Here is a 19715-nt window from a genome sequence, read left to right on the forward strand (position 1 = left end):
AAGGTGTTGAATCTTACATAGGTAAGATAGGCCTGTGTTCTAATAGAGCAAGTTAATATTCTTTAAATATCGGGGGAGTTGGTATTCTAAGAGAAGTAATTTTTTTTTTTTTTAATTTTTTGAATTAAAAAAAATTTAACTTTTTTTAAATGTCTTTTTTTGAGAGAGAGAGAGAGAAAGAGAGAGAGTCCGAGTGTGAGTGGGGGAGGGGCAGAGAGAGAGGGAGACACAAAATCCAAAGCAGACTCCAAGCGTTGAGCTGTCAGCACAGAGCCCAATGCGGGACTTGAACTCACAAACCATGAGATCATGACCTGAGCCGAAGTCAGATGCTAACCGACTGAGGCACCCAGGCGTACCCCCGAAAGAAATTTTTTTTAAGTTTATTTTGAGAGAAAGAGAGAGAGCGAGCATGGGAGGGTCAGAGAGAGAATCCCAAGCAGGCTTCACACTGTCGGTGCAGAGCCTGATGCAGGGCTCGAACTCACGAACCATGAGATCATAACCTGGGCCAAAACCAAAAGCTGGATACTCAACCAACTAAGCCACCCAGGTGCCCCATAAGAGAAATAATTCTTTTTTTTTTTTTTTTTTTAATTTTTTTTTTTTTTTTAACGTTTTATTTATTTTTGAGACAGAGAGAGAGACAGAGCATGAACGGGGGAGGGGCAGAGAGAGAGGGAGACACAGAATCGGAAGCAGGCTCCAGGCTCTGAGCCATCAGCCCAGAGCCCGACGTGGGGCTCGAACTCACGGACTGTGAGATCGTGACCTGGCTGAAGTCAGACGCTTAACCGACTGCGCCACCCAGGCGCCCCAAGAAATAATTCTTAAATCAGGAAAAAAACAAAACAGAGGTGTTTGTATAATTGTAACTTTAAAAAGTATTGGTTCCTGGTACTTAGGGACATGTTCTGCAACATTTCAACCAGATCTCTGCTGATGATTGAGGAAGATATGTGGGTCTGGTTGGGATGGGCTCTTCTGTCAGCAGATAAAAGATCATTAGAAAGAATTCTTGATTGCATGTGGTCCAGTGTATTTAGTGTGGTGGTGAAGTAAGTAAAAGAATGTTCAAGATGCCTGGGCTGTCTCTGAAAGGCCAGGACTGGCAGTGTGACATCTGGCAGTTCACATCCCTCAGCTTTTGTACTAAAAGAGTAATAGGAAGGTAATCATAAACAGTTTGATGGAAACTTGAAATACAGTGATCCAGAAATTCAATTAAAACCTTCATGAGCTCCTGAAATGTCAAGACTACCTTGGTTGGGGTTTTGAAGATGGGCACACAGGGCAGATCTGGGAAGGTGCAAAGAAGGGCAGCTACCTGCAAGAGGACAAAGACACAAAGCAATGTGGAATTTTCAGGGCCCTGTCTTCTAAGCCGCTGCATGTGGTGTCTCTTCTGTCTTTAGAAAAAGAGAAGCTGTCAGATTTCGAGGCAGGAAAATTGGGGGCTGATCATCTGCGCTTTCCCCCTAGGATCTCACATCTCTCCATTTGTCTTCTGCAGAAGAGTTGCAGCAACTGCGGGAACGCTACCGCTTCCTGAACGAGGAGTACCAGGCCCTGCAGGAGAGCAACAGCAGCCTCACGGGGCAGCTCGCTGATCTGGAGAGTGAGAGGTACAGCCAGCAGGCTGCTGGGCCTCCGTAGGACCCTGCTTTGGGCTTTTGCCTGCATAGAGTCGGTGAAGGCAGATGCCAGGCTAATGAATGTCCCTAGAGAGCTGGTCCTTTCCCTGGTATCCAAAGGGTATGGATGCTGCCTAGAAGCAGGCATGGGGATCCAACTGTCTCAGCACTCAAGTCCTAAAATTGAGTTTTCTCTCATTCTGGGAATTGGGGTCTGGTTTGCTCTCCCTGGAGTAGATCAGAAATGATTCCTTTGTGGTCTGCGTCTAATGGTGTAGGGCCTCCAGATTGGAGCTGGCCTGACACAAGGCCCGGCCTTGAGCCCAACTGGACTAGAACTCTTAGGTCTCCCAGAGCCAAACATGCCTTGATTGAGGTGCTAGGACTTTTACTTCACCTGCTCAGCACGTTCATTTGGGAGATAAATCACAAGAGAAGGCTCTTACCATCTTTTGCCTAAAATAAAGACATCAGGACCGAGCACATCCGGCAGGTGATGCCAGACAGAACACTTTCCCAAACATGGCTCTGGGGTTCTGGATTACAGGACACGAAGAGCAACGGAAAAGTGGCTGGAGTCCCAAATGGTAAAGAATACGATGTCAGCAGAGTCTCAGACTTCAGAAATGGATTTTCTAGAACCTGACTCTGAAACCCAGTTGTTGCGACAACAGCTTCTGGGAGCTGAAGAGCAGATGCATGACATGCAGAACAAGGTAGGGGGACAGGCGCCTTCCTGCCTCTTTTACCCTCTCCTGGCCTGTGGCAGAGACCTCTCCTTAGGCATAGGGCTGACAAAGGAGGCATGTGCTATGGCAGGCGGTGGCGCTCTGGCGTCTCGCTGGCCTGCCCAATGTAAATATTTCAGTGAAAAGAATGCCATATTCTTCTAAGCCTCTTCTTAAAGTGCCTGTGGAACCTATACTCAATCAGCCCTTCCGTTCCATGTCCTGCACAGTGTAAGGAATTGTGTTGTGAGTTGCAAGAACTACAGCATCATCGCCGGACCAGTGAGGAGGAGCAGAAGCGGCTGCAGAGGGAGCTCAAGTGTGCACAGAACGAGGTGCTTCGGTTTCAGACTTCCCACAATGCCGCCCAGGTAAACACGGCTGGGGGAAGGGCATTTGGGGAGGGCAGGAGGGCCTACGTGGAGTTGCCGCATCAGGGAAGGATGAACGCAGAGCACGGCTGTGCTCTGCTGCCTCTTGCCCTGCGATCAAGGGTACGGTCTGCTGGAGACCGGTTGGAGAAGTCACGTAGCATTGGCATCGCATTCTAGAAATGGCAGTCATCGCTGAGTGTCTGCCTCAGAGAAGAAATCAAACCATAGACCCGTGGGAGCTCGTCAAGGTGTCTGCGTCTGGAAGGGAACCAAACTGGTCCGTAGAGGGGTCTGCTGTTTCTTGAGAGTAACTGTGCTACCCACATCCTCCCACCACAGAACGAGGAGCTGAAGACCAGACTCTGTGCCCTTCAGCAAAAGTATGATGCGAGCCAGGACGAGCAGAACGAGCTCTTGAAGGCACAGCTACAGCTTCAGACTGAGCTCCGGCAGCTCAAAGTCATGAAATCCACAGCCGTAGAAAGCCCGAGTGAGAAGGTAACAACAAAAGGAGGTGAGGGGCGACTTAGGTGCTAAGAGGTTTCGGGGCAGGTGGACCAGAGCAGAGAGTCACGGTAAGTGCCGCTGCCACCTGTGCGGCGCCAGTGACCCTGCGGCCGCCCTCGAGTACTGCGCTAGATGAGAGGACAGCAGGGGGCGGGGACAAGTCGGGACTCGGGCAGAACGAGTGGGTTGAGGATCCCAGAGGTACTGCCCAAAGCCCCCTCCCCCGCAGGAGTTAATGTGCCGGCTACAGAAGCTGCAGCTCCAGTACCAGCACATCACGTGCGAGAAGGATAAGCTGCTGGACGTGCAGCGACAACTGTGTGGGGACCTGCGGTACCATGAGGCGGAGGTGCAGCGCCTCAAGGACGTCGTGGCCTCCTTCCAGGAGAGCAGTGAGAAGGTAAAAGAAACTCCAGGTGAGGGAGAATGTAGCCAGGTGGAGTCTTCTGTGAGAGCGATACTACCGAGGAGGAGGGGGCATGGTAGGAGTTCTGTGGTACAGCCATTGGCGGGGTTGGGGTGGGGGGTAAAGAGGTGCTTAGTAGAAAGGTGATCTCAGAAGGTCATGGTGCTTTCAGCTTCCTTTTTTTTTTTTTCTTTTAAAGTTTATTTATTTTGAGAGAGAGAGAGAGAGTGCGACTGGGGGAGGGGCAGAGAGCGAGGGAGAGATGAGAGACCTGTGAGATCATGACCTGAGCCTAAATCAAGGGTCGGACGTTTAACCGACTAAGCCAGCCAGGTGCCCCAGCTTCCTTTGTTTTTAAATCAGAAAATCAGCCTATAAAAAGGAAGCCCTCTTTCTTTCCCCACCTCCCCCAAAAGGAAGCCCTAGAAGGTCTCTGTGTGGAGCCCATTAGGGTCTGGTCCATCTTGGGTAGCACCCATTGGGATGAAATTGGGACTGGAAGGGACCGGGTAGGATCCCTTCGTCCCTGTCTGAGAGGAGAGAGTGCAGCTGCAGGGGCTTCTGGGATGATGGCGGGGCCTGCCTCCCCTACCCCAGAACGCAGAGATGCACACCCAGCTTCAGGAGATGAAGCGGCTGTACCAGTCCAGCAAGGAGGAGCTGGAGCGGCAGAAGCACATGTATGATCAGCTCGAGCAGGACCTCCTGCTCTGCCAGCAGGAGCTGAAGGAGCTCAAGACCACCAAGCCCATCCCAGAGGACAAGGGGAAATGTGCTAATAAGGTAATTGTGATCAAGAGAGGTGAGCTCTCCTGGGTACTTCCTCTGGAGAAAGGAGGTGTAAGAGCAAAAGTGAAGTCATCCAACCAAGGGGCTTGCTGAGCTCCCGGTCCAGTCACAGCTGAGCATGCAAGGCAGGAAACAGAGGCAGAGTCTCGTGCTGGTAACTTTTAAACAGTTTGCCTTGATCTTGACTTTGAGTCCAAGCCACAGCTTAGTAGGAGCAGTATAGCTGGATCCGGTCTGAACACCTGAAGGTTTTGCACTTGATTCCATGTGTGTAGACATTTATACCTTGTTCTTCAAACTGTAGTGGTATATTATCTTATCATTTGTGGAGAAGAACATACACAAAAGCCCCTACACACAACTTTTGTCACCGGACCTAGAAAGGGAAGGTCCAGTTTTCTCAGGCAGAGGGCAGATGTTCTTGTCAGATGACACAGTCTTGTGCCCCGAGTGCTGATTGGGTATTAGAAGGACCTAGGTTCTCCCAGGGTTTATGCTGTGACTTCAGAATAGTGAAGTTCTCTAAGCTTGAGTTTTACTCTCTTTAAATTGAACAGAATACTGCTCTTTTCTCACCTCCTTTAGTAATAAATCATGGTAGTGATAAATAAGGCCTTCTTTACTCATTTTTTCTTTTTCCATAGTGTGTAAAATACGGGTCATTCTCAGTTACCCTGTGTTGAGCACTTTCAGCTCCTGATCACTGATAGGAAATGGAAGGTGTTAAAACGTGATGGAGAAAAGGCACAAGATTCTCCAGAGATGGTGGAGCAGGTCACCTTGTGCCAGATGACTCGGTGGCTCTTTCCTCTGCCAGCAGCAGGCTGTGTCCCCAGAGAAAGGCCTCAGAAGACACAGAATGGGGAGGCTATGTGGGCCACTCCAACAGTCTGCCTGCCTTTCTGCGCCCAGGCTCGCATTTCCTTCTTCCATTCCTACTCAGTCTAGAGGCCCAGCTTGTCCACGACTTGCTCATCCCCTCCTCTCCTAGTAGAAGAGACTGTGGGGAGGGAGGAGCACGCTGACACAGAGGCAGCTTTTCCCCTTGTCCTGAAACAGCAATGAGATGAGTGTGGTATTAGAAGGTTTGGGTTTTTGGAATCTTGGGATAATTTAGTCTTCTGAAACCAAATTCAGCAGTTGCTCGTATTTTTCTAAAGATTTAAAAAGCTGATTATGAAAACAGAATGGGGACAGATGGGGTGAAGTTTTTATTGGTAAGAAGTATAATTAGGTATAAAACCAACCGGGGATAGTGACAGTGACGGGAACTAGAACTCCCAGCAGGGCGGGAGAACAGTGTGCACCGAAGGGAAGGGCCAAAGGAAAGGAAGGTGGGGAAATGGGAAGGGAGGGGTGGCGATAACCCTCCCCTCACAGGGCTCTCGGGGACCGGGATACAGAATTTACAGCACAGCCAAACGCTTCTGAGCGGCCCGCTGGGGCTTCCCGTTCGGTGTCGAAACCCGTATGGGTGCCACGTGGCTTGGGACGGTCAGTCCAAGGGGACCGCATGGGGAGGGAGCCCCTGGCGAGCCACAAGAGGCAGGAGAGCACGGAAGGGCTCTGCTAGGCACAGTGCCGAGAAATACGTCCGAGTAACCGCCGTCCGCACCCGCCCCGCCCACAGTGTGACACAGTGCTGTCCAGACTGACAGAATTGCAGGAACAGTACAAGGCCAGCCAGAAGGAGTTGGGGCAGCTGCAGATGGAGCAGTGCGAGCTCCTGGAGGATCAGAGGAGGATGCAGGAGGAGCAGGGCCGGCTGCAAGAAGAGCTGCACAGGCTCCCGCTCCCGTTCCCCAGAGCTGGTCTCTTCCGTAAGGTAACCCCAGCCAGGGGACGGCTGCTGACTCTGGAGAGGCTGCTTTGAGAAGCTTCCCAGGTGCGACTGTACTTGGGAAAAAGAACAGGGTGGGGACTGAACCTTTTCGGAATCAGCCACTCCTTACTTGGTCACCGATCTCTTCGAGCCAGAAAGTTCACTCTAGCCGATTAGGGTTTTAAAGCTTAAAATACGCGTTGTACCCTGAAACCTGTCCAGCTTTCTATTTAGAGTTTTAGTCCATCTGGAGAAAACTTACTCCGAGTGTGCTCTGTAAACTGCAGAATACCTGCAGACTTGTGAGATCGTGACTAGTCAGCCAGCAGGTCTCCATAGAAAAACCACTCCCCCACCCTGACCCCGTCCCAGACGGCCGTTAAGAGACCACTCAGAGACTCCCAAGGGAGGGGTCCCCGGCAGGAAGGAGGCATGGGTCTTCCCATGTGGCCCCCACAGTTCCTGCCCGCTTCCTTCCCACTCCACCTCACAGAGTCAGGAGCTGCTTACAAAGTTACAAGACCTGTGTGAACTGCAGCTGCTCTACCAAGGCATGCAGGAAGAGCAGAAGAAACTGGTACGGAATCAAGAATGTGTGCTCAGAGAACAGTCAGACCTGCACGAAGAGCTACATCTTTTCAAAGAGGCTCGTTTCCAGGAAGTCTTCAAGAATCCCGATGATTCCAAATTGTCTAAGTCCTCCAAGTGTGGTCCTAACAAGGTAACCAGAACAAGAGGCAGGGGGACAGTTCTGGGGACGATAGCATGGTATGGAAGAGGGTTCCGTGGAAGGGTCAGAGTTAGGAAGGCCTGTCTGGCCAGAAGTAAGAATGAGACTGAGGCCCTGTCCTTCTTCAGCCATGACCACCCACGGGCTCATTAAGATGTGGCTTTAGCTACGGCCTGAGGACCTCAATCAGATACGTGCCTAATCGAAGCGCTGTCAACACTGAGAACCAGGTGACCTGGGAATCTAAGCGTCTGATAATTTGATGCGGCCCCTCCAACATACCATTTTCCAGATTTATAATATCAGCTTAGTATTTGTCTGGATTCTTTGAGACTGACTCTAAGCATGTCATTCTTTTTTTAGAAGCCGGCTGATAATTGACCAGTGCACTTTTCAGTGGCCAAAACCTATGTTGGTATTCTGCATGAGACAGATCTGGGGCCATTCATTCCCGAGGGAAGAATTCCTAGCATGTGGCATTCTTGCTACTGACCACACTGTCTTCATGAAAACTTTGGTAGCAATAAGAGCCACGTCAAGGGGGTTGGACCAAAGAATCCATGCATCTCAAGTACCAGGAAGGGGTCACGCCTCTGAGGTCATGCTGGTGGAGAGTTCCACATAAGTCTGTTCAGGATTATGGGATGCATTTGGTCTGAGGTCTCAGGGTGGGCAAGGAAGAGCAGGGGGACAGTTTCAATCTAGGCTAGATCTGTTCCTTCAAATATTAGCCTGGATAGGGAGAACAAGGGAATTGCAAAGTCCAAGCTGAGATTTGGTCAGATTCAAGGGGCATCAGATTTCAGCCTGGGTAACACAGACACCAGGAACCAGGTATAAAATATTTCCTTAACTGATCAGATCTCATCCTGGGCATCAGCAGCCAAGAAGCCAGGCCCAGAGGGCCTGGGAAACATGCCCAGAGGCCAGATTCAGAATTGGGGCAGGAGGTACAGGGCCTTGTAGTGAGACCTTAATTCCAGGTCCCCATCTGCTGAGGGAGGAATTCTTTGTAGGCTCAATTCAAGGCCGGGGCTGATTTTAGACTTGGGGGCGGGGAGGGGACTGAGCCCCAAGATCAGCCAGACTGCCCCGACTGAGAAGAGGGTAGGGTAGGGAGCCAGAGTGTTCCTGCTACCCACTCAGCCCTGCTGCCAGGAGAATTTCTAAACCAGAGTTTAGAAACCAGCAGAAACAGGAGCCCAGAAATCACAGAGTAGCCGCCCTGGGGGGATTTCCCCCCAGTGAGCAAGAAACCGACACATGCCAGTAGCTGGGGGCCGTTGAAGACCTAGGCTGTGGTGACTGTAGTGTGGGTGTGCAGGCCTCTGAAGCGTGCTGTCAGATGTCTGCCCCAGGAGGGGCGCAGCTAGAAGCGTGGCAGTGTCTAGAGTAATGATAATGTCTCCCCCCGCCCACTCCTGGCAGTCCAAGATGATCATCGCCCAGATACAGGCTCTGCAGGGGCTGTACGAGAGCACTCAGACCGAGCAGGAGCTACTGCAGCAGGAGCAGGGCAGGCTCCTCGAGGAGCGGAAGAGGCTGCAGGCCGACTTGCAGCTCTGCCTGGAAGAGATGCAGCTGCTCCGAGTCCAGTCCCCTTCCATAAACAGGAGCCTTGAGTCCTACCAGGAGACCTACGGCGGCATGGCCGCCAGCACCGAGTACGATCGTAAGAGCTACGGTAGCAGCGTTGATGACAGCGAGAGCTATCACAAGAGTTACGGTAGCACCCAGGCCAGTGATGAGAGCTTTCTCAAGAGCTACGACAGCAGCACCAGTACCCACAAGACCTGTGATAGGAATTACAGCAGCAGCAGCAGGAGCAGCAGCAGCAGCAGCGTCACCTATAAGAAGAGTTACGGTAGCAGCAGTAGCTCTGACACCTGTTATAAGAGTTACGTCAGCAGCATTGAGGATGAACCTGCTGAGCCTGAAGATGTAGAGGTAAAAGTAGCCAGATGAGAGGTCTGACAGGGACAGGAGGCTCTGGTCCTATTCAGAGAGAAGTCCATCAGGGAAAGGTGCAAGAAGTGAGGTGGGCAGCGGGGTCGGAGGTGAGCTGGGTAACTCACCGGAAATGAATGAGGCGCTCCATGTGTCTGATATGGAGATGCTGCCATCACAGTGCTGCTGCTTCGTGGGAAGAAGTACAGAATTCGCCCCAGGGCGGTTTCAGATCCTTGTGGCCATTATTCTGTACCCACGAAAAAGCCTAGCAAAGAGAGCGGGCGGAGGGCAGGTGCTTCTCAGGGTGCAGACGTCACTCCCCCACCCTCCGCAGCGCTGTGAGGACATGGTGGCCAAGGTGTTGATCAAGCTGCAGGGAGTGCAGGCCATGTACCAGCTCAGCCAGGAGGAACACGACCAGCTGCAAGAGCGAATGAAAAGGCTGCTGGAACGGCAGAAGGAGCTGAAGGAAGAGCTGGATGCCTGTGAAAAGGAATTCAAGGAGTGCCTGGAAAGCCGCGAGAAGCCTGTTGCCTCCTCAAATGACAGGAACGAGGTAACGGCTGTCTGGGAGGCAAGGTTTCTTCTAGGAGCCCCTAGAGCCAGAGGAGGTCCTAGGTCCTGGCCATTTTGGAGAGGCTGAGGAAAGAGGGCCAGGAGCTCACTGCTTGCTCTCGCTCCCAGGAACGGAGCAGGGACTGAATCCCAGGAGGCTGGGCAGTCTGCTGCGTCACTGGCGGACATTCCTCAGGTGCTCACTGTCCTGAGACTGACTCACCAGGACTCTCAGAATAACTTTTCTCTTTTTCCTTTTACCACTCTTCTCCTTTGCCGTGTCCCAGAGCACTTCTATAGAGTTGTATTTTTTTTCACCTTGAGTTATTTTTGGGTGTATTGGTCTTGTGTCTTCAACTAGACTGTGAGCACCTCAAGGGCAGAGCCTTGCCTCCCCTTGGATCTCTTATAATGCCAAGAAAGGTGCCCTGCATCCATGAGGAATGGGACAGAAGGCATCATTTCTTCCCTAGAGCAGTCCACGGTCTAGCAGGGCTCACTGTATATGCGTGGGAGAGTCTAGAGAGCAATCAGCATGTGGGCCTAGGTTGCTTAGTATCGCTACCTACCAAGGAGCCTGTGATGCCAGAAGTCGGGAAAGACGAAACCAGAGGTTAGGGAGCAGGATTAGAATGTGCCTCTGTTTCCAGGGCGAGGCACTGGAGCCCAGGTACACTCTCTGGAGTGGACAAGAACACGGTGTCTTAGGCAGTTGTACCTATTTGAGAACTTGCTTGGGTGAAGCAGGTGTCTGTAATAAAGTCGTGGGGTTCAGAAGGGGTAGCCCTCTAGCTATTCCCCAGAGAGGTCACAGTAAAAACATAATTTAAATCCTCCTTTTTTGAAGATGTCAGAGGTAAATCAGCAGGGGCCTCAGGTTAGAGAGAAACTATTTACGGAACCGCTTTAGAGGCTCGCCTTCCGCAGGTTGATATTCCCTCTCTCGCCTACTCCCCCCGAGGGCCTCAGCAGGGGAATGTCGGGGCAGGATGGGGGCCGAGGTTACCTGTGAAGATAACAGGCTGGCCGAGGGGGTGGTGCTGGGGGTGACTGGCGCTCCACCACCAACAGATCAAGGAGCTGCAGGCCAAGCTGCGGGAGCTGCAGCTGCAGTATCAGGCCAGCATGGACGAGCAGGGGCGGCTTCTGGCCGTGCAGGAGCAGCTGGAGGGACAGCTGCAGTGCTGCCAGGAGGAGCTGCGCCAGCTCAAGGAGAGGTCCTCTGTCGCCACAGAAACCAAGGGGAAAAACGGCAATAAGAACATGAACAAAAATGCCAACGGGGCTAAAAATAAAAAGGTGACCAAACCAAGCCTGGACGGCTCTGAGTACACCTGTGAGGACGAGAAGGTGAGTGATAACCCTAGTGCCCAGATAAGCAGAAAGGCAGGGGAGACCTTGGGAAGAAAAATCATCTGCACCACCGTTTCGGCCAGGTGAGGTATTTGGAGAGAAGCTGCTGGTCTCTGTGACGTGTTAAGAGTAGTTCCCTCTTGGTAGCAGCTGGGTCTTTCACCCTTTTCCGGTGCAATTTTTTAAGGGGAGTGGAATACAGACCACTTCGACCTGGAGGCACAGCCCCCGAGGCCCATCACCCCTGGGTTGGACGACTGCTCCAACGAGCTCAGCCCAATCTTCTGGGGCCCCTTTTCTTCCTGGGTTATGTGCCCAAGAGAGGGACCAGATGGATGAAGAGAGAGGGATTTATTCAGAGCAGTTGGAAATAAGTGAGAGAGGATTGGGTAAAATAGTCACAGTTGCCCTGCGGGGGTAGGAAGTAGCAGTTGAGGGACAGAGCTCAAGAATGTAGCTGTGGTAGCTGTCTGAGATGGCCAATGGCCAGTGGCCAGACGGCTCTGTGGGGCCCGAGGCGGGGTGTGACTGCCCTCCACACTATGCGCAGGGAGAGACCTGGTACCAGAACGTGGGGCTGCTCACGCACCGTGACATGCTGGGAAGTAGGGTGCTCTTGAGATAGTCCAGCTTTGTCGTGAAGGGAGTCCTCTTCACAGGTAACCGCAGCCCCCGTCCTGCCCTGCCTCCACCCCGCAGAGTCTGGAGGTGGTGCTCTACTACAAGGCCAACCACACGGATTTATATGATCTAACAAAAGAGGAAGTGGAGGAGGGAAAGAAGGAAACCAAAGAGGAAACGAAGCAGGAGTCCTGGGAGGAAGTAGCTTCTCAGGCATCAGACCTTGCAGAGGTGAAGTCCACGGAAGATAAAGAGGGGGCTTATGAAGAGTCCCAAGAGCAGGGGGGCAAGGAAGAAGACAACAAAGACGAGAGTGACGACGCTTGCCCTGAAGCTTCAGAGGAAAACAGCCCCCTCAAGCTTTCTGAAAACAAAAAGGTAACCGCAGTCCAAGACTGGATCAGGTGGGAAGTGGGCTGTCGGGCTCAGGTGCCCGAGGATGGACTCCTGCAGGAGGAGAAGCCGGCAAGCCCCGAGGCGTGGCGCTCAGGGACAGTGGAGATGAGCCGGGAGTGGCGGAGACGGTCTCTCCGTGGGAGATGACAGGCTTAGACTGATCTGCTGTGGACCTGGGTCTCAGAGATCCCTTTTTTGGAAACCAGGGTGGGCTCATTGCAGTCTGACCTTTCATCTATGTGGTAGCGCTTGTTCCTTACATCAGGAGGGTTCTTCACCCTTCATCTAGCGCTGTGCTGAGAACGCGGATGGTGTGAGATCTAAAGGCTGTTTGTCAGCCTGGGCAAGTCGCTCTGTCCTGCTTCCCCAGGGTGCCCTATGAGGTTGACCTCTGTTGTTGCTGTTAGGGATGTGGGGAGGCTGGTGTTGCTTGCGGGCTCCGTATATCACAGGGGCATGAGGTGGGGAGCTGGGGGTGGTCAGAAGTAGAATATTTCAGTCCGTACGGCAGGGGCGTTGACCAGTCTGAGGAAGGGCAGCCAGAGCCCTAACCAAATTAGTTGCTAGATCTTGAGAGGTTGGGATGGGAGTTTCCTGGGTGATTTACCAATTGTACAAAAGTGTTTCTGTGTTGTAACTACTGGTGCATCTGTACAGGAATGTACCAGCTGAATTCCTGCCCTGGTTGAGGTTAACTGGGGGCTCTGATTCCTTGAAGAGTGAGTACTTCCTGAATAAGTCCTTGGTTTGCACTACAGGCTCTTTCCATCTCTCTAAACACAGGGGAAGAAAATAAGTCTCTTGTGGTGGGACATCCCAGTCAGCTCTAAGGCTATCTGGAATTTTCTGGTAGCTCAGCAGTTGTCAGCACTGGCTCACAACCCAGCGTGCAGCTCTCTGTTAACCTTGTGTCAGAGAACCATTACTTAGGATGTAAAAAGTAGGAGCAGCCGCATCCTCTTCCCCAGTGTTCTGTTTCTTTGAATCCATCGTATTCCACCACACGATGGGTCAGAACCTCCTAGATCTCCTTGTCTTGGGTGCCACATCTCTAAACGTCAAAACGGATTCTTGTACTTTGAAGTTGAGCACATTCCTCGTTGGCTACATATGGAGGTGTCCCTTTGCCTCACAGGTCCTGCATCTTTTGCAGGCAGATCTGATGGCGTGCGTGATACTACCTGCAAATTCACTTTCTCTCTGGAAGATTGTTGCAGTCAAAGAACTAGCACTTCTCCACCGTTAGCCTGGTTTAGTGCATTTTGTCTCACAACAGCAACGGCATTAGACTCCTAGGGGGTCGCAGGGGTCAGAGCCCAGAACACCGAGACTCGGTGGAGAGCAGCCAGAACATGTGGCCTCACAAAGGGACAGGTGGCCTGGCAGGAGACTGGCTCTTCCCTGAGTGACCTAGAAGTGTGCATCCTCCCATCTGGAGAGCCCAGCTTTACCCTCGGAGCTTCGCTTTTCCAGAGTTACTGACCTGCAAGAAAGGTCTAGTGCAGATAACCCCTGCTTGACAAGATGCGAGAGGGGTATGACAAGCCAGGAAACGACCCACCACCTGATTCAGACCTAAGCAGCTGCTTAACCCGTTCAGGTTTGCATCTTCCGCAGGCCGCCAGTGGGAAGAACCAGGCCCGGGTGCAGAGAGGAGATGCGGCTGCCCTCGCTACCTGTTTAACCTCTTGATCTCTTTCTCTTTTCCCTTTGTTTTCTCATCCTCATTATCCATTGGATTCATATGTTTATGTCTTTTTATACCACCCCTCATCTCCTGGCCTCTCCTCGTGCTTCCTTCTCATTTGATATGTCGCAGCCATCCCCTGCCCCCGAGCCCCCCATCTTCTCCTTGCCTCTCGTAGGCCTGGTGGTCATATCGGCTTTGCTCTGGTGCTGGTGGGCCGAGACGTCGTCCTAACGCAGGTACTGGTATCGAGTCCTCTCCTTCTGAGGGGTAGAGGGGGGGTGCAGGTTGCCCTGGCCTCTCCTCTTTCCTTTTTCTCTCGCTTGCTTGCTTCTTGCTTTAGTCCTCTGACAACAGATTACTCAGGGCTGAGTTTTCGCCCTGGCTTCTCCTTGGGCTGCTGCAAAGCCCGTAGCATCCCTGAGCACGTCTTCCTAACACACGGCGAGTGGGAATGCGTATCGCTGACATGGCTTGAGTTTCTGTTTTCTGGCTGGGAAAACTCTGGATGATCCCAGCACTGTTGCCACTTTGAGAAATGCCTGACCACTTCTGATGAGCTGATGTCTGTCTGCAAGGCTGGCCTGGGTGCTCTTTGTCTTTGTTTAGCCCCAGAGCCAAGCTCTCGACTGTTGTCGCCACCCAGGACGGCAAAATAAGGAATCGCTGCCTCCCCCATTGAGTGAGAGAGGAGTTCTGGAGAGCTGTGACCAACCCCAACCCTAATCCTAAACCCCCTCTCAGGGGCGTTTGGAGGAGGGCAGCCTCGATTTGTCCTTCAAACATGGTGGAAGTAGAACAGAACCCCCGCCATATTATGTGCTTTCTACTGAGAAGTTCTCTGCTTTGGGACTTCTGGTCTTCAGAAAAATCAGAACAAGAATGCCAGGAAATGTGTTCTAGTTCTCTCTTTATCCATTTTGGGGGCCAGATTCTATTGTCATTGGCTTCCCAAGCCAGGCTTTTTGGAGAGAAAGTGGTACTGGTGAAAAGAATGAGGTGCAAGGATTCTCAGGGCACCAAGGCTGACATATTCTGGGCACCTTCCACTTGGCTGTGGTCCGTGTAATCTGGTCTGTCAACAGGATACCAAATTTAGGAGGCAGACTGTGGTCTTGGGGCCCAAGGTAGAGCCCTAGGGTTCCACCTGTCTTCAGAACCCATCAGTTGTTCTCTCCTGGTCCGTTCTGGCTCCTTTCTCCTGCTCCCCCCACCTCCACCACGCCTCCCCTTCCCTTCTCACCCCTGCAAACGGAGTGGACCTGGCTTAACGCCAGGTGGCAGCTGAAGCTTATGTTGGTAGCACTTTCCTCCTTCCTTTTCCCCTCAGATTTTTCCCTCTTTTTCCTTTCTCCTTCCTCGTCTTCAAGGCACTCCAGTTATTAACTCCTTCAGTGACAGGGTCTCTCCCTATACCTGTTCTCCCTCTGTCCACATCCACATTTCTCAGTCCCTAGGGGAGGAGACCCAAAGCACTCAGCCGTAACCTTTCCCCACCTCAGCCAGGCCCAAGCAGAGTGAGAGGAAGGAAGTCCAGGGTCAGGGTGCTCTGGGGAGCCTGGCTGTGCCTCACTCTGCAGCTCCCCCTCCAGGAGCTGAGCGTAGTACTGTAGGAACGTGGCCGACAGGTGGTCAGAGAACCTGGCCAAGTCTGTCCCTGCCTCGTACCGCTTAGTCCCAGTAGGCAAAATCCATAATCAGAATGTTAATTTCTTCAAATAAAAGCAAAGGACAGTAAAATCTCTGCCTTCCTAATGTGAAAGTCACCTGAGTTCATGTTTATGAAAGTGTTTCATAAATGATAAAACACCACAGAGACAGTTGAAAAAGAACATACACTTAACATAATACATGCTCTGTGCCAGGCACTGTTCTAATTACCTTGTGTATATTAACTCATTTAATCTTTGCAACAACCCAATGAGGCAGCTTTTACTATTTTATATGTAATAAAACTAAGGCATAGAGAGGCCAAGTAATACAGCCACCGAGCTGTGAGGTGGATTCTAAAGACTGATATTGGGGCGCCTGGGTGGCGCAGTCGGTTAAGCGTCCGACTTCAGCCAGGTCACGATCTCGCGGTCCGTGAGTTCGAGCCCCGCATCGGGCTCTGGGCTGACGGCTCGGAGCCTGGAGCCTGTTTCCGATTCTGTGTCTCCCTCTCTCTCTGCCCCTCCCCCGTTCATGCTCTGTCTCTCTCTGTCCCAAAAATAAATTAAAAAAAAAAAATAAAATAAAATAAAGACTGATATTAGCAACAGATAGAATTCCGGTCCTGCTTCCCCCTTAACCATCTCTCCTCATTCTGAGCAGTTTTCCTTGGTTGCTTCCATGTAATTAGGAAGACCCCACACTTGTCTTCACGCAGCTTCCAATCGCATTAGCCCTCTTGACAACTAGAATCAAACCTTGTTAACTTCCTGCATGTATTGTTTACAGAGCTCCTTTGCATGTTGCATGTGCTAAGCATCCTCCCCCCATCCTCTACCTGCATTTGGTTTTTTGGATCTGAGGCAGAACTTTTTATTCATCCCTATTAGGTATAGTCCATTGATGTAATCTGTGAAGTTTTTTGTTTGGTTGGTTTTGAGAGAGAGAGAGAGAGAACATGTGAGCACATGCACGAGCAGGAAAGAGGCAGAGGGAGAGGGAGAGAGAGAATCTTAAGCAGGCTCTATGCCCAGCTCAGACCTCGATCTCACGACGTTGAGATCATGACCTGAGCCAAAATCAAGAGTCGGATGTTTAACCAACTCAGCCACCCAGGTGCCCCTGTTTTTTCTTTTTTTAATCTTGACCCTGTGGTTTCAAATGACCCATTTCCCTGCCAGCTCTACACCCTCCTCAGGGGTGACCAGCCCACCTCCATATGTTCGCACACATTAAAGTGAGGGCCGAGCCTCCGGAGTGTTGTCTTCTCCAGGCTCTCTTTTATCTAGCTCCTTGGTCACTTAACGAATGGTCACACAGCAAACTGTGCAAGCACCCTACTTTTATTTCCTCCTATTCTCCCCAAGATCATGGAAAATCTGTCAGATGTCTCAATAAAGTCCAAAACCATTTCTTTGATCTGTCAACTTAGTAACCCAGGCTGAAAGGAGAGCCTGACGTGACTTAGCAGCCCTCCACTCAGCCAGTCTGGAACTTGCCTCTGACTGGTATAAAGGGCACCAGTTCACATTTATGGGTCCAGCTCCATAAATGTCCTCCTTCAAGAACATCAGACTGACATCTGTATGTATGTATGTATTTAATGTTTTTATTTATTTTTGAGAGAAAGAGCATGCAAGTGGGGCAGGGGCAGAGAGAAAGAGGGACAGAGCATCTGAATCAGGCTCTGTGCTGACAGCAGAGAGCCCGATGTGGGGCTGTGAGATCATGACCTGAGCTGAAGTCAGACACTTAACTGACTGAGCCACCCGGGCACCCCTCGACTGACGTTTTTAGCAGTATATATTCGTATATAAGCATCTGAGCATGTACATATTTTTCCTAGCTTCCTTTCCAGTTCTTTTTTTTTGTTTTAATTTTTTTTTAATGTTTATTTGTTTTTGAGAGAGAGAGAGAGAGAGAGCAAGCAAGGGAGGGCAGAGAGAGAAGGAGACACAGAATCTGAAGCAGGCTCTAGGCTCTGACCTGTCAGCACAGAACCCAATGCGGGGCTCGAACCCACGAGCTGTGAGATCATGACCTGAGCTGAAGTTGGATGCTTAACCAACTGAGCCACCCACGCGCCCCTCCAGTTATTTTCTTACATAAATTACTCTCTGTATCTGCTTCCAGCATTGTTTCGCTTTCCATTTCATTTGTTCTGTTCTTTTTGGTAACTATTTCTACAAACGTGAGAGATCTTGCTCTTTATAGTTGACTTAAAATCCTCTTCTTAGATCCATTATTCTCTAAGCAAATGCTTTCTTAGGATCAATGGGCTATACTCTGTTCTTACCTAAAATCATCCTTCTGTTATTACACCATAGCTATGACTCAAAACCCAAATTCTGTCTTTCAAGTAATGCAGTAAGAAAAAGTAACAAAAATAGAAACTATTTCCCTAAGTATGTATTTTCTTGTCCAGGATTTCATGTTCCCTAAATGATGCTTCTTTGTTGTCCCACGAACCAGCAGGATTTGCTATGGTCAGTGGAGTCTGGAAGCCTCAGTGCACTGGCACATGCTCAGGAAGTCAGTCAACACACTGGTGACCGGGGAGGTTTTTAGGACCCTGGCATTTGCCGCCCAGGGCCAGTGACTGGCTTCCTTGAGTTTTCTCAAACCAGCAGCATTCTCCACAAAAGGTCTGGGCTGCCTCTGAACCTCATGTTTGCCTGCACTCCACGGTGCGCCCTTTATTTCCCCTCAGTCTTACCATTTTGACCGAGTTCATTTCTCCTGTATAAAGCCAGTGAGGCACTTCCGCTTTCCCCAGAGGGCCCAATTTACCCTCTTTTTCTTGCCACGGCACTTGATCCTTTCTCATTGCAACCATCTGGATGCTCTTTGAAGTCTGGCTCCTGAGCTTGCTTCTACACACACGAACGGGTATTCTCTTCATCCCGTGGGGCCTGAATACACAGAGTCACCTCAGGTGATACACATAGCGTTGTTCCAGATACCTAGTGCTGCCGGGACTAGGACTGCATTGTCTTCAGCAGTCACCCAGGAAGTGAGAGAGACCCGGACCAGGAGGTTCCTGATGTCTCTCCAGCGCCAGTAGGCAGGGAAACCTCTGGCTTAGGGAAGGGTTCAGAAGGCTGGGCACTCACCATTTGTCTTTGGTCCCCACAGAACATGTTTGGGATGTGGAAGCCTATCGTGTTCTTGGCTATCGCGGCTGTGGCTCTGTATGTGTTACCCAACATGCGACCGCAGGAGTCAGAGTTCTGCCTCACGGAGTGATGGCAGACCTGGGCCAGCCTCGGGGGCAGATCCCCAGCGGCCGCTGCCCTCACACTGTGCCAGAGTCCCCACCCCACCCGTGTGTCCCGTGTGTCCCCATCTCCTCAGCCTCAGTCACCCAGGCTGGAAAGGTCATGGGGAGCTGCTGGCTGCCATCTCCTGCCTTGTATAAGAACCTGGGTTCCGTGTAATTAAATATCAACCTAATTACATGAGACTCTGTGGCCTTTTATTTGCGAAACACCTCACAACACAACCAGAACAGAGCGGTTCCCCTTTAACGGGGTACCTCACATACGGATCGGGCTCCTAAATATGATTTCTCACCCTACAGGTGACCTCAGAGATGAGGGTGGCTCCTCGCGTTGCCAGCCAAATCGCAGATGCATTGGTCTGCACATATAAACCCTATCTCCAGCAGCTCATCCGAACACAGAGAAATGGAATGAGCTGGACACTGTGTGAGGGGGGGCAAGGGACTTGCCCTTAGGTCCATGCCCACACCCATCTGCTGTGAGAAGAGTGCCCTGAGAAGATCTGCATCTGAGCCTTCGTGGCTCTGCCCTTGTGATGCCTCATGGGATTCGCTCTCAGAGAGGACTTACTGTCATGCAGAGTCTGATGGTGAACAGGTGGCACACTCAAGAGCCTTAACTTGAAGAGTGTTTAAATGAAGGGACTCTGTACACAGGCAGAGTTAGAGAACCAGCAAGGAATAGTGAAATCCCCAGATACCAGCAACAGTGTCTCCCATCACAGACCTGAAGGAGAGGGGAGGAGGGCAGGGCTAGCGGACTGGAAAGGGGCCCCGGACCCACAGAAGGGTACGGCCCTTGTCAGAGCCTGACACCCTCTCCCCCCACCTGTCAGTTTCCTAATGGCACTTCTCATTGGCTGATCCCAGCTGCGAGCCAGAGAGCAGGGATGCCCAGGTGACACAGGTCAGTCTCCTGGAATTCAGAGCAGGGCAAAGGATGGAGAGGGGATCAAAGTGGAGATAGAATGATAAGGATAATTTATGAGTGCCCTTGTTTGCCGTCGTTGCTGTGGAACTCTCTGTGATTGGTTGTTCCATATGAATGTTTCCATAGGAGAGCCCTCAAGTGCATTCATAAGCCACAGTGGACAAAATGGCGCCATGACCGCTGGTCTCCCGGAACGCCTCTCTGCCTCTTTTCTACCTGATGCCAAAGGAGTTTGTTCCATTCACCCAAATGTCCGAAGTAACGTACCTATAGAGCATGTACTGTAGTGGGCACTGCTAAGC

The 19715-nt window shown here is 51.3% G+C and overlaps 1 protein-coding gene across 6 annotated transcripts in view; it reads left to right on the forward strand.

Annotated features, from left to right (window-relative positions):
- The window catches only part of CCDC136 (coiled-coil domain containing 136), a 28243-nt gene extending 9585 nt beyond the window's left edge, over positions 1-18658 (forward strand). For 2 of the 6 annotated variants that reach the window (XM_060633061.3, XM_060633062.3), the window contains 13 exons: positions 1514-1625; positions 2182-2350; positions 2593-2733; positions 3076-3234; positions 3473-3643; positions 4247-4432; positions 6069-6263; positions 6754-6981; positions 8419-8937; positions 9275-9496; positions 10567-10845; positions 11548-11847; positions 18338-18658. In XM_060633061.3, the coding sequence (XP_060489044.3) occupies positions 1514-1625; positions 2182-2350; positions 2593-2733; positions 3076-3234; positions 3473-3643; positions 4247-4432; positions 6069-6263; positions 6754-6981; positions 8419-8937; positions 9275-9496; positions 10567-10845; positions 11548-11847; positions 18338-18448 (2792 nt within the window). In that variant the 3' untranslated portion in view covers positions 18449-18658. Of the gene's footprint in view, positions 1-1513; positions 1626-2181; positions 2351-2592; positions 2734-3075; positions 3235-3472; positions 3660-4246; positions 4433-6068; positions 6264-6753; positions 6982-8418; positions 8938-9274; positions 9497-10566; positions 10846-11547; positions 11848-13684; positions 13792-18337 lie in introns of all 6 variants that reach the window. The other 4 variants (XM_060633064.3, XM_060633065.3, XM_060633066.3 and 1 more) reach the window with 4 other exon arrangements.
- The last annotated feature ends 1057 nt before the right edge of the window (positions 18659-19715 follow it).

Source organism: Panthera onca, chromosome A2 (assembly GCF_046562875.1).
Source record: "Panthera onca isolate mPanOnc1 chromosome A2, mPanOnc1 haplotype 2, whole genome shotgun sequence".
Taxonomy (NCBI): Eukaryota; Metazoa; Chordata; class Mammalia; order Carnivora; family Felidae; genus Panthera; species Panthera onca.